At 36.1% G+C, this 15,235-nt stretch overlaps 1 protein-coding gene across 3 annotated transcripts in view; it reads right to left on the bottom strand.

Annotated features, from left to right (window-relative positions):
* Positions 1 to 15,235, bottom strand: part of C3G (C3G guanyl-nucleotide exchange factor) — a 410,407-nt gene that overhangs the window by 176,155 nt on the left and 219,017 nt on the right. For all 3 annotated transcript variants that reach the window (XM_090368667.1, XM_090368668.1, XM_090368669.1), the window contains exon 8: positions 3,757 to 3,979. In XM_090368667.1, coding sequence (XP_090224793.1) covers positions 3,757 to 3,979 — 223 coding nt within the window. The remainder of the gene's footprint in view (positions 1 to 3,756; positions 3,980 to 15,235) is intronic.

The following is a 15,235-nucleotide window of genomic DNA, read 5'->3' on the forward strand; positions in this document are numbered from 1 at the left end:
AAAATTGTTAAATAAGTATGGTATCGGGCAGTTCTTTACATCTGGCCAACATGATTTTTACCTCTGCTAATACATCACCTATTTGCAGACAATTTTATGCGTAAATTTCGAAAATAATTCTTAAAATTTTACATCACGTCACAATTTATATATAAAGAGATTTTTGTGTTTAATCATAATATATATATCTCGCTTAAATTTAGAGGAGTAGATATGACTGATCGTATTACCCGTAAATAATGTTTCCATGTGCTCATATATGACAGTAATGTGGGGAGGGTTAACGTGTTCAACTTTGTCTGCATCCAAACTCTCTCGTTCAGTAATGGAAAGACAGTGTAGTGCAAAAATGGGTACACTATCTGCATATCTGTTACATATTGTTTGTTTCTTCTGAGTTTTGCTTAGCATGTATTGTTAAAATGTTTAGGCAGAAGCAAAGGAAGTGTCAGAATTGCCAGAACAATTTCTGCTTTGTGTGCGGATGGATTACAACAAAATCTCGGGGGAAGAAAACAGACAGTATTAGAAAATTTGATAGTATAAAACAAAGCTACGCTACTCAATACGTTCTATGTTGTATTTCAATACTGGTAGAAGAATAAGAGAAATTTACCTCCATACAATATGTAAAAACACTTCTGTGTGACACTCTCCGGAAATTAAAACAAATATAAAATTAATGCAAAATGATTACAGTAATAAAATCAATTAAAAAACAAAAAATTAATTAAAAACAATAAAAAATTAAAAGTTTAATGCAAATTTTGCAAAAATGACTTTCCTTCCTGAGTAAGGAAAGTCGTTTTTGCAAAATTTACATTAAACTTTTTAATAGTTTTTTAATTGATTTTATTACTATAATCATTTTGCATTAATTTTCTACTTGTTTTAATTTCTGGAGAGTGTCACATGGAAGTGTTTTACATATCACATTCTCTTATTCTTCTACAGGTATTATTAAATGTAAATATTCTTTGTAATATGGTTGCAAGATTGGTGATTAGGTCAGAAATTTGGCTCAATATATGTGCTTTATTACCTGCACCGGAAAATTGAGGATGTGGCTAAATGGGAAAATTAGAAGTATGCCTTTTGCTGTTTGTGTGGTGTTGCAAGAACCAACCAACAACATTTTATAACTGCTATTTCAGCATAACAAATATATCAGGAATGTCCATAAAAAAGCAAGCACAACATCAAATATCCTAACATATCATTTGCAATAATGCCTGTTCCACATAATGACCTGCATAGCCTTGTAACACAACTGTGAGAAGAAGATCCCTTTCAAAACTTTTACACTCATTCAAACAGCAAGAGGAATGAGGATCTAAAGCTTGCCACACTCAACCCACTCAGTGCAATTGCAAAGAAACATGAAAACTTGATGACCAATGAGGACTTCTGCAACTTAATGAGAATGGCCAATGACAAGCAAAAGATTCTACTCATGCTAGTAATTTGGAGTCTGTTAACTCCCAATCGTAAACGGATTCAAATATTCTTGACAAGCCCGGTTGGTTGAGAAAAAACGTTTACGATTAGCCTCTTGATGGAAATATACAACCGCTTCAGTAATACAGGTAAGGCTGAAGCGCATGTAATGTAATGATCTAGGACGTGCTCAGAGCTGGTTTATGCCAGCTCTGAGCACATCAAAGGTCACTGCCACAGGTGGCAATGTTAGGCTAAAACCACCTAAGTATGCCCCAAATCAAACATTTTTCCACAAGCTTGAGTACAGTAATACCCCGACTTACGCGAACTCGGAGTTACGCGGTTCTTGATTTTTTCGTTTGGCAACGCTGCCGCCCACTATCTTCAAGGTCGTTTTTCATATGTTATCGATATACGGTGCGACGGCGGAGAATGAGAGCGAAAGATGAACAAAATTCAACTTTGCTGCTTTTATGTTTTTTATATCAGTGAAGGGGAAACACATTTCACCATTATAACGTAAAAACCAACACAATTCCAGCTATCGGTATAATCGCAAATGCAATTAGATCGAGTTTACTACCAGTTTATAACAGATTTCACTAGCAGAAACGCAACTGGAATTTTATTGTTTTATGGTAGTAACCCCTAGAAATGTGAGGTGTTAATAGTGTATCTCTGCCTTTATGGTGTTGTTTATTCAGTTGCTACATGCGCGCAGCTTTGTTTATGCGTATCAAGCATGCCTCCTCGTTTTGTAATTGTGCTTTATTCCCTAAAAATTAGTAAAATACTTAAAAGGTGTGAAAAGGAAGCGTCCTGGTGAAGACACTGCAGATTCAGAGAGAAAAAGAAAAGCAATTATAGATAAACAGAGGCGGACTGGGTCAAAAATTCTTACCCGGGAAAATTTATAGTGGCCTCATACTATGGTTTATGGCCAAAATCACACTGGCCCACTGGGGTTTCCCCGGTAAGGCTTATGGCCAGTCCGCCTCTGTCGATAGAGAAAAAATATGAAATTGTGAAACGCTTTGAGCGAAATGAAAGACCATGTGATATTGCACGTGCTACAGGCCTAAATGAAGCAACGGCGAAAAGCACATGACAATTGCAAACTTGACAGTTTGAAAATTGAAAAGGGCTCAATTGTAAAGGGCTTAAAAATTTTAGAAAACATAGACTCCAACGAAGAACGCGTTATAGCTACAAAGCAAGGAATAAAAAAATTATTAGCTTGCTACGAAGAAATTCTGCGTGAAAAAAAGAAGGCGCTGTGTGGTCAGACGAATTTGTTAGATTTTATGAAGCCATCGACATCGAAATAACTTTTTAACGTAAGTCATTTGTTTTTTTAATACATATTTTGTATTAATATGTATAAAGAACTGCAATTTTATTAATATTTTTCTTCTAAACTAGTGTTTTTGTTAGTCCTTGGTCCCAATTAAGTAAAATTTATATGTATTTATATGCAAAGTTGTACCCCGACTTACGCGATTTTCGTCGGACCCACCTATCGCGTAACTTCGGGGTATTACTGTATTGTATTTTTTTTTTTTTTTTATTTTTTATTTTTTTTATTTTTTGGGTAGTTGTTGGCATATTGACTTCTGTGGCCATAATGCACCTCCCAAGGTTTTTGCAGTACTTTGATCCAAGCCCGAGGTGGGATTCAAACCCACGACCTTTGGGTTGCCAGGCAGGCACTTTACCCACCCGGCTAGCCCAGTCGGCCTTGAGTACTGTATACAGTACTCCAGACATGTATACAGTACTCAAGGTGTGGCCTGACCACTGCCTTATACAAGTATAATTATAACTAAAAGTATTATTTATAAATGATACAAAGTGGAATTCAAGCCACTCATTTCTGTTCCATGACAATGTATCAGAACCCTGCAACCACATATGATCCCAGAAAACAACAAATTCGCTGCAGTTGACTGCTCCTCAGTCAACTGCAGCCAATAAAATGAAAAACAATTTTGGTGATCTTCAACACAGTAAGATAAGGATACCACTACATCCAATGTGTTTCTACACATGCTTAAATCATTGTAATCATTGGAATCCCTATTTCAACTCCTTTAAATAATCAACTGGTAAGCCATTTTGCAATTATTTTTTATACAGCACACAAAATTAATTGCATAAAATAAAATATAATGAAAAGTTAATTTATATAAAAGTAATTCTAGAGAATTACTTATAGATACAATCCCCTAGAAATGCATTCTAGAGAACTGATCCCTTAAACATTTAATTCTTAACAGATCAAATTTAATTTAATTATTATAACCTGAAAATACTTACTAGTCTTCTTCTTAGGAGGAAGTGGTGGTGGTTTTCCTTCTTCTTTAAATGATATAGAATTGCTCAATAAAAGATGATGTGGACATGTCGGAGCATGGCAAACAGAAGGCCACCCCTGATGGTGAAAAAATGACTGGGGTTGAGGACTGTGTGCTCTGGGACAGCTGGGGCTATGAACTCCATCATGAGGAAAATCTTGTTTTACTTGACTCTGATCACCATTCTAATAAAGCAGCAAAATATCAAAAATAAATACGGTATTTTAAATTAGCTAAAATAATCATTAACCAACCAGAGATAAACAACATAACATTTACTCTAACCACTGGAATCTGAAATTCTAATGAGACAAACATGCTAAAAGGGAACTCTGAAAAATTCCTCCAGCTACTAATCATTCCTTTAAAACGAATGATAACTTTAAAAAGATATGACAAAGTCTAAACCATAGTGGATGCCAAAAGAACAGATGAACTTGGAAAAGAAATCTATGGTATAGTTAAAGTCATCAAGATGCTCTATTCAATATGGAATGCACAAATTAGCAATAGCATTAGCAGAGGCATATGATGCAAGATGAGGCTTAGAGGGGAACAGGCATTCTGTGTGTTATCAGACACTCAGTCTAAAACAATGAAGAATCCAATATTTTTCTATCTCAGATGATTTAGGAGAAGTCTGGTTGGCCTGCCTTTCTAAAATCCACTCGTGCACACCTTCTCAATGGTAAGCCCTGTTACGTCACTTAGGTGGCAAAGAACGTGTACAGTGGTTCTCTTCAAGATGCTTGGTCAGCTAGAAGAGGAAAAGACCAAACCCTCCAGCACATGACATCACAACAAAACAAATCGCCCTCAGTCCCCAGTGGCTTTCACTCCCACTCTTATGGCATCGAAAGGATCAGAGTGGAAGCAGAGATTGCTAAGAATCTCTGGGTACGACCGGGCTGCCATGCACGGGAACTGAACTTTGTCTGTTACAACGTAAGATCACTCATTGGTGAAGACAGGATATTAGAGTTGGAAAAGGAACTAGAAAATGTGAATTCGAATATCATCGGTTTGGCTGACACAAGAAGAAGAAGAAATGAATCACTTACAAGTTTACCTGTACAACAATGGAAACAGTGAAAGGAGAGAAGGTGGAGTTGGCTTTTTGGTCCATAAAGATACAAAAAACATTTTGGATTTTATACAAAAATGGACAAAAGTATATCACCAAGGGTGTCATTGTTATTGTTATTTGTTTTTTTTTTAGGAGCATTAGCAAATAAGGCTATATTGCTCAGAGGATATGCGGTGGTCATTCCCTGAACTTTCCGCACCCTCCATATTTGGTGGTCACGGGCTTGAACCCCGGTCTAATCAAGAAGTGTGCACTACACACTGCTGCTCCTGCCCATGGAGGAGACCACCAAGGGTGTCAAGACTACAACTCAGGATTTCTAAGAGGTACAAGCTAAAGGTTATAATGATTTCTGCATCAACATTGAGCCATGATGATGAAGAGGTTGAAGAAATGTACACAGAAATTGAGTCTTCTAGATGAGCAAAAAACCCACTACACTATCATTATGGGGGACTTCAATGCTAAGGTTGGAAAGAGACAAAACAGTGCAGAAAGGGGAACTATAGGAAATTTTGGAATTTGTGAATGACTTGTGGAATTTGCAGAATCTCGAGGATTTTCAGTAATGAACACTTTTTTCAAGAAAAGGGGGTGAAGAGAAGTGGACATGGAAGAACCTAAATGGATTGACAACTAATGAATTCAACTTCATTCTCACTAACAGAAGATATATCATGAATGATGTTACCACCCTGAACAAGGTAAATGTTGGAAGTGATCACGGAATGGTAAGATGCACGAAAAGAAAGGAAAAAACTGACACGAGTAAATAATACAAAGGTCTTTGAGATAACAGAAGAGGAGAAAAAGCAGTATGCATTGGAACTTAAGAACATGTTTGAGCTTCTGCAGACGGCTCAGGACCAAGATATCGACGAAGAATATTACAACTTTCTTAAGGTGATAAAGTCCAAGAAACCTATAGGGAAAAAGAAATCCAAAGAAGAAAAAATTATTCAAGAAACACTTGTTATGATGAACCAAAGGCGAAAAACGAAGAGCAAGATAAACACTGACAAGGAGAAAATTGAGTATACTTAGTTATGCAAAGCCATTAACAAAGTGACTCAGAGAGGACATAAGATTTAACAAAGTAGAGCAAGCATTAAGGGAAAACAAAGGATTTAAATCAGCAGCCATGAGCAGTAATACAGAAAGACAAATGATACCGAAACTGAAGAATACTGATGGTGTACTTATAAATAGCAGAGAAGGCATAATTCAAATAGCAGAAGACTACTATAAAGAATTATACAAGGAGCACGGGAATGATGCCAGCAGTGGAGAAGTGGGGATTGCAAATTAGCAACACATACGACATACCCAATATTCTTCCTGATGAGGTAGAACATGCATTGAAGAAAATGAAGAATCAGACAGCCCCGGGGGAAGATGAAGTTGCTGTACAGTTGTTAAAATTGGGAGGAAGAGACATAACACAAAAACTGGCAAGACTCTTCACAAAGTGCATTAGAAAAGGTGTGACGCCTAAGCAGTGGAATAATACATATCATAGTTTTGCTGCATAAGAAAGGAGATAAATCAGAAATTGGAAATTACAGACCAATTAGCTTGTTATCCCACATCTACAAGTTGTTCACAAGGGTCATTACTAACAGATTAGAAAGAATACTTGATGAGAATCAACCAAAAGAGCAAGCCGGCTTTAGGATAGGATTCTCAACTATGGATCATCTTCACGTAATATCACAGCTAATGGAGAAAGCAAATGAATATAAAACACCATTATGCCTCGCATTTGTTGATTATGAAAAGGCATTTGACTCCATACAGCATAAGGCAATGTTTCGGGCACTGGAAAGACAAGGCATAGATACCCCACATATTATGATTTTGAAGAAAATATGAGAATGCTACCTCCTTTATTAGATTAGACAAAGACAGTAGGAAATTTAAAATTGAGAAAGGAGTTCACCGAGGAGACAATATCTCCGAAGCTGTTTACTGCTGCCCTTGAGGAAGCTTTCAGAAGATTAGACTGGTCGCAGAAAGGAGTCAATGTGAACGGAGAGTACCTAAACCATTTATGATTTGCAGATGGCATTGTGGTCATGAGCCACGACCCAAAGAATCGGAGGAAAATCTTAATCAGTTATGCACAGTGAGTAAGGATTTTGGACTAAAGATGAATATGGCTAAAACAAAAGTAATGATGAACAAGTATGTCACAGAAAGGGAAATAATGATTGAAGGAGAAGTAATAAAAGGTCATATACTTATCTGGGACAAGTCCCATTATTAGCTGTAATAATGATAAATGGCTGGAAGTCAAGAGAAGAATAAATTTTGGATGTATAGCACTCAGGAAATATAGTCACATATTGAAGAGCAATATCCCAGTTTGTCTAAAACGTAAAATAATGAACCAATGTATACTCCCCACCATGACTTATGGAAGTGAAACTTGGGCACTCACCAAAAGAATGGAAGAGAAGCTGAAAACTACACAGCGAAGAATGGAACGAATTATATTGGGAATCAGACTGTTAGATAAGAAGAGAAACACATGGATTAGGCAGCAAACTCAAGTAAAGGACATTCTTATCAAAACTAAAGAACTAAAATGGTCTTGGGTAGGACACATAGCTTGAAGACATGATGACAGATGGACTAAGAAAAATAACAGAATGCTACTCAAGAGGAGCTAGAAGAAAACCTGGAAGACCAAGTCGGAGATGGATAGATGAAATTCATGAGTTTGTAGGTAGTAAATGGATGGCCAGTGCTCAAAACAGGAGGAACTGGAAAGTTTCTGGAGAGGCCTTCATCCTGCGTGGATTGAAAATGGCTGATGATGCCTCTATTGATGGTAAAATTATGATTGTAAATTTCAATAGATAGGCTACATACCTATCAAGACCTAAGAGAATTGTTTCATACTTTAAAATACCATGTCAAAACTTGCTGTTTCAATAGTAGAGCATGTTTTAAAAGAGAATTATGAAGATATGTGATAGCAGTTATTTCACTTTTGCAGTTAGGCTGTGCTTTAAAAAAAATTTGATGTAAAGGTCTAAATCCTTGATGAGACATACAAGTTCTAATCCTGTCATCTTCATCACTGCAAATTTCAGAAGATTCCATTATGTCTGCAATGAGTTCCTCTTCATTCGTGCATATCCTGAAACATTCAATATCTGCATCAAAGCCTAAGTTTTCCTGTAAGTTTAGGTGATGACACACATGCTCAAATATTTCTTCCCTATTATCAGACAGTTCTTTACAATTAACAGAGAAAGAAGCAGGCGAAACTTCACACTTTGCATTATTCAAGGCGGTAAATCCAGCATGTTTGAAGCAGTTGGCGATTACTTTTTCATTAACTACTACTTTTTCATCAACTTCATTCCATGCTTAAAAGCATTGAATTTTGCTTTCAAGACAGCACAATTTTGTTTAATAGTATTCTTCAGTAGTTTTTCTTAAAACACTGGATTACACCTTGATCAAGTGGCTGAAGAACTGACATCATATTTGGAAGTAGGCACTAGACAGTGATTGCACATGGATCGTTTACTTGACAATGAGGGGTACATCCTGCGATCTAGGTCTCTGATCCATTCTGTGTAGATTTGTGATGTCATCCATGCCTTTTGGTTTGCTCAATACATATTCAGTAATGTCTCCAAACCTTTAAAGTATCAAGGTTTCTGGCCTTTCCCAATGCTTAAAAGAGGAAGCATCTCTGTGCCAGTCATGTCTGCTGCTAGGAGACCAGTAATCTGTTGTTTGGCCTTTTTTTTTTTTTCTGCTTTCATGCCTTTAAATGTAAGTGTTTTATCTGGTAGCAATTAAAAAAAAAAAAAAGTCCTGTTTTATCAGCATTGAAGATGTCATTGTGGTCATATGTCAGCAAAACATTTCTTAAACGATTTTACTTCCATTCCTTTGTAGTGTAAATGTACACGGCTGCATTTTCGCTACACACGTTTTTGAAAGACAGGCTGTGATGAATTTAATTTCTGGAACCATCCATCTGAACTTTTAAATTCTTCAATATTCATATTCAATGTACAAACAATTCAGCCTCAGCTTTTAAAAGATTACTTTTAAAAGATTACTTTAAAGATTACTTTTAAAAGATTCCCGTGGAGAAGGATCTACATCCTTCTCCACGGGAATGTTTTTTGCAAGCACCATCATTAGCCATTCCAAAAGTACCTTTTCAAGATCAGGATACTTTGCCTTTCATGCTCGAATCCTACCCGAAGCAACAGATTTCTCTAAACTTTCAATCTTTTCCAAGCTTTCAGAATAGTGAACAGAGTGCTCTTAGGAATGCCAAACTGTTTGGCAATGTAAGCCTTAGAATGCAAACTATTATCTACAGATTAAAAAATCCTAATTTCATCTGTGATTGGCAAAGCTATCTGCTTTCTTGAAGACATACTAATAAACATACATTTAATGTTTATTCATATGTCTTCAATTAACTTCTAGCTGATGTTCATTTTATTCACACTGCAAGAAAAGAGCATAGGAAATCTTAACAAATGATTTCTCACAGTCAGGCTGCAAGCTCATCAACTACTAATACCAAAACTCCTACTATCTTCTTTTTGCTTTCCTGCATCATTTGCCACTACTAATACTCCTACTCTCTTTCTTTGCTTTCACAATGTTTGTGAAATTACATTTGCTCAACTGCCCACATCATCTGTCTATCAACATCTAATAATGTCTAATATTCCTTAAATTTATTTAGTTAGAATTAGACAAATCATGATGTGCTTTCTACAATTACTCACTTCCACAACATCAGATGGAAGTCTGTTTCCACAATCAATCGTGCTCTAATTAAAAGCAAATTTTCATTTCCTGCATCCAACCCTTTCAATTTAAGTTTATGTCCCACTATGTGCTGTCCAAGAAAGAATAAGGACACTTTTAGCATTTAATTTACTCAATCTGCTTATAAGCCTTACCAACACTTGAATCGTGTCTCATCACAGGTGCCTAGTTTCCAATGCTGCAATTGGCAGAACAGAGTTCTTTCATGGTAAGACCACGCATCGTTGACTATTCTCATTGCTCTTCTCTGCACACTGTTCCAACAGATCTACATCCTTCTTAAAATGAAACAGCCACACCCATAAGAGCAGCCCAAGATTCATTGCCTTATACAAAGAGATAATCACATTCTGTTCCTGCTAGCAAAATTCCTGAATATCATTAACAGAACCCTATGAGCTGTCCTAGCAGCCTGTCTACATGGCTCAGAGAACTTCATGTCAGAGACTATATAATTATCTAAAGTCTATTTTGTTCAACCAACTTAAGTGTAAGTTGGTTGGCTGTACTCATTTTGCTCTATGATTCCCCTTTGTGAATATTAGAGATATTTGCACGTGTCCAATCTATAAGCAATCACCTCTGAATCCAAGTATGCTCTCATAATTAATGCTAGAGGTTTGCTTACCTACTTTTCTACCTCTTTTAACAAAATTGGATAGACTCCATCAGACACAGATGCCTTATTTACTTTTAGCTTCAATAATTTCCCTTCTACTTTCTTTGAAGTTATTACAAAAGCATTTAGCTCCCAGTTATATCTTGGTATACACATCCATAAATATTCCTTCAGTTTTTCAGCAAACTGAACAGGATCATCAACAGTAATGCCATTCGTATCTAGCGGACCAACATGATTCATTCCTTTCCTTCTAGTATTAACCTAAGGAAAGAATCCTTTGCAACTTTTTTTTTTTTTTTTTTTTTGTATTCTTAGCTAAACAACTTTCATAATCACTTCCAACAACACCAGAAAAATTCCAATTTGTCTGGTGTTGTTGGAAGTGGGTAGTTGTGGAAAGATTATGAGAAGTCTTATTATCTGCCTTAGCTGGCCTAACTCCTTTACTGACTTTTAAAATAGTTTGCACTTACTGTAGGTTTTCATGTCCACTGATAATTTATAATCATTTTATGCACTTTTCTGCCACTAGTCATATGCATTCCACGGAACTGCTATGATTTATATTAATATAATAAACAAATAGTAATAATTCATTATTTATATATTTAGAAAAGTGATTACAAAAAACCTCTTCAAGAAGCAATTACATTCATATGTCACTGCTTCTTGTATTTCATATACGCTTAAAATGTATTTAAGATAACTACATTTAAAATATAAAATATGTTTATAGTTTATTTTGTTTTATTATTAATTTATATTTTATAAACTTAAAATATGTTTAAGCATATATGGGTTGTCATCATATATGCTTAAACAGAAAACCTTTCTTTTCTGAACATCTGCCATACTGCCAATTCATTCTGCTAATGAAGATGCAGTAATAACGTAACATTCAGTGCATATAACAGCTATGTTATATCTATATAAATAATAATAAGAATTGCTGGATTTCTATTTGTCTGATTTTTCTAAACTTCAGGATGGCTCAACAAATCTTTTTAAAACAGCCTAATATAAAACATCATTAAAATCCATCCACTGAGAGTCGAGTTGTTAGATACAAACAGAGAATGAACACTGTGACAACTGGCAGGTTGACATGTGCAAACATGCCTACTAAATTCTAGATGTGTCAGTATATTTTCCATATCTCCTTCACTTGGCAAAAAATTATACAAATAAAAGTTCTTAGGATTTAAATGATCAGATATCTTCCTGGATTGTGGTTTAACCATATCCAGGCCTTTGAAGAGAATCCAAAACTGAAGAGGTTTAGAATCCACAAGTGAACCAGCTAAGATCTACCATCGAAAAGGTCTTTTCAGTCATAGATAGAATAAGACCAAAGTGGTGAAGTTCATGAAGATAGCTACTGATCATGTAATCCCTAGGAACTTTTATTTTGATTAAATATCTGCCAGAAAATAGACATGGGAAAGACTGAAACATTTAACCTTTAATATTTCCATTTCCAAATTTTTAAACCTAAATTTCATTAATCTATAAGTTGTATTGTAAGCTCATCAGTTATCCTCATTTTATTATTAAATATATTTTTTTCTAAACTGTTTCCTATGCTGTGAATTCTTTTCTATCAGTATATTACCTTTACATTACCATGCCCTTCAACACCCATATCAGAAAATAGAATAATAGTTTAATTTTCTTACTTCATCATAAATGAAGTACAGTAAACCCCCGCTATTCACGGGCGCTGATTTAATATAAAATGAAACCTAAAAAAATGTTAATTTTAAATCGCCGTGAACATTTTCCGCCATAAAAAAACATAGGCGTGGCTAAAATCATCTTTCCTCGTCAAAACAACGCTCAGTGGGTGGGGGGAGAGGGGTGACAAAATTGCGAACATAGATGTTTCTCGCTAATCCTTGTTCAGTATGTGCTATGCGCTTGTCATGGAAGGTTTTGTAGTTTGCTTTTTTTATATTAATTTATATGCTTATAAATTGAATAAATTTATAAGCATATGCTTATATATATATATTATATGCTTATAAATTTTATAAATTGAATAAATTTATATGCTTACAAAAGTGAAAAATCTACCGTTTTGCAGTGTGTTAGTGTAAACAGACTTTTCCGAGTGTGTTAACAGAAGAAAGTGACTTTATTGTGGACAAATTCTTTTCTAATCCCTACAAAAATATGGCTACGAATAACAAGGGAATTGTGAAAAGATCAAAGAAGGTGATGACATTAGCGAGTACAAAATTTCTAATGGTGAAACTGTCTCATCAGTGACAAAACATTATAAAATCAATGAGTCAACGGTACGATCAATCAACAAATCGGGAAAAAAAATCTGCCGTAGTGTCTGTGAAAACGTGCTAATTGCTTCAAAAATTTGCTCTGTAACTTGTGATGCTAAATTAGAAAAAATGGAAAAGGCTTTAAATCTGTGGATAGAAGACCGAACTCAAAATAAAATTCCCTTAAGTTCACTCATCATTCATGAAAAGGCAAAACACCTTTATCAATACTTTAGCAAAACTGGTGATAGAACTGGCGGGATAAGTTTTTTAGCTATAGCAAAGGCGCTGGATTGAAAGATTTGTTTGAAATTTCTAATAAATATTACATTTAATATTAATTGTCAAACTAATAGCGCAAGCTTATCTGCGAAAAGATCTAAACCTCCCAAGGACTTCCTAATTCATTTCATAAATATACGTGGTCTCAATTCTAATCTCAACGATGTCCATTTCCACTGGCAGTCTGCCAAACCCCATGTACTTTTTCTAACAGAATCTCAGTTATCAGTTAATTGATCTACTGCTCATCTCAGATGCCCAAATTATTCGCTGTATGATTCCTTTCACCTCAAAGGTGGTACTTGTGCATATGTCCGTTCTGATATTCCCTGTCAGAGACTTGGCAATTTGGAATCTCCTCTCTTTGATCTTCTCTGGCTTAAAATCTGTCTACCTCATTGTGTCAAATTCATCTGCTGTCTCTACCGTTCTTCCTCTCTTTGCAACTTGACTTTCTCCAGTCCAACTTTCCTAACAGTGAGGTAATTTTCCTTGGTGATTTTAATGTTCACAACTCCAGCTGGCTTCTGTTTTCTAGTCACACCGACCCAGCTCGTCGAGATGCTGAGGCTTTTGCAATTACTAATGATCTTGCACAGATTGTTCATTTATCTACAAGAATGCTGGACAATCCTAATCATACAGCCAATACGCTTGATTTTTTCTCACAAACAACCCTTCTAAGTACACGGTCGAAGTGAGAGGTCCTTTAGGCACTTCAGATCACAACTTGGTGATTGTCTCTTCTCCAATGGAACCTTTATCTCATGGCTATTCCCAATCACTTGTCGTTTGGCATTACAAGAATGCAAAATGGGATGACCTGCGAGACTTCTTTTCTTCTTTTCCTTGGTCGGATTACTGTTTCAAAACTTCTGATGTCAACGTTTGCTCAGATCTTGTCAGTGAAATTATTCTTGCAGGAGTGGAATCCCTTATCCCACACTCCACTTTAAAATCTCGTCCTTTATCTAAACCTTGGTTTTCCAATAAATGTGCTAAGGTTGTCCAAGAGAAGAATGTTGCATATCGTAATTGGCTTGTTTCTAATTCTTCAGTTTCATTTTCTGCCTACACCAAAGCTCGCAACAGTTGTAAAGCAGTTATTAATCAGTCCGAACTAGAGTTTGAACAGGCTAAGAGTAGAAAACTTGCTTCTTGCCCTAATGGTAGCCAAGCATTCTGGTCTCTTGCCAAAGCTATTGGCCGCAACTTTTGCCCATCTTTGCTCCCACCTCTGTCCAAATCAGATGGTTCTGTTGCCACTTCAGCCAAGGATAAAGCTGACCTGCTAGCATCCCATTTTTCTTCCAGCTCATGTATTAATGATCTTGGTAAAACACCTCCCACCATTCCCAACACGCTCCATTCAATGCCTCCTGTGGTCTTCCGTCAAAAGGATATCAGAAGGATTTTGATGAATCTTGATAGTAAGAAAGCTACAGGTCCTGATGGTATTTCTCCACTTGTTCTCTCGCCTTTTTTCACTTTCTTATTCCAAAGATGTTTTTCCTTCTGCTTGGAAATTTGCTCATATCCAGGAAATTTGCTCATATCCAGCCAGTTCCTAAAAAGACTGACAAATCCCTCCCATCCAATTATCGTCCCATTGCAATTACTTCTACTCTTTCTAAAGTAATGGAGAAATCAATTAACCGCCAACTCTTAAACTATCTAGAAACCTTCCGTCTGATCAACGATCACCAGTATGGATTCCGTCAGTGTCGATCCACTGGAGATATTCTGGCTTATGTTACCAATTTATGGACTAATTCAATGGAAAGGTTCGGTGAAACACAAGTAGTTGCTCTTGACATCTCAAAGGCTTTCGATCGTGTTTGGCATAAAGGTCTTCTAAACAAGCTTCCATCTTATGGTTTGCCAACTGTTTTTAGTAATTGGTTATCCAGTTTTCTCTGATCGCTCACTGAGGGTGATGGTAGATGGCTCTCTGTCTTCTAACTTCTCCACTAATGCCGGTGTCCCCCAAGGTTCAGTTCTTTCCCCCCACTCTTTTCCTCTTGTATATCAATGACCTTCTTCCATTGACTGGAAATCCTATCCATAGTTTTGCCGATGATAGCAAATTGCATTCAACTTTCCATTTTCAATCAGCTTCAACTTCTCGAAAATCTGCTACCAATTCCTCAAATTGCCGATCTTCAGGTAATTCTCCAGTGGGGCAAAGACAACTAAGTTGATTTCAACCCTTCTAAAACTCAGTCTTGTCTTATATCTCGCAAAAAGGATTCTTCTGCTCCTATGCTTAGCTTTAGTGACACTCCAATTTCTAGGCAAAATGATATCTCTTTTGTGGATTACCCTGACTTCTAATCTCTCTTGGCACAAGCACATTACA

Source organism: Mastigoproctus giganteus, chromosome 2 (assembly GCF_048544385.1).
Source record: "Mastigoproctus giganteus isolate SK-2022 chromosome 2, ASM4854438v1, whole genome shotgun sequence".
Taxonomy (NCBI): domain Eukaryota; kingdom Metazoa; phylum Arthropoda; class Arachnida; order Uropygi; family Thelyphonidae; genus Mastigoproctus; species Mastigoproctus giganteus.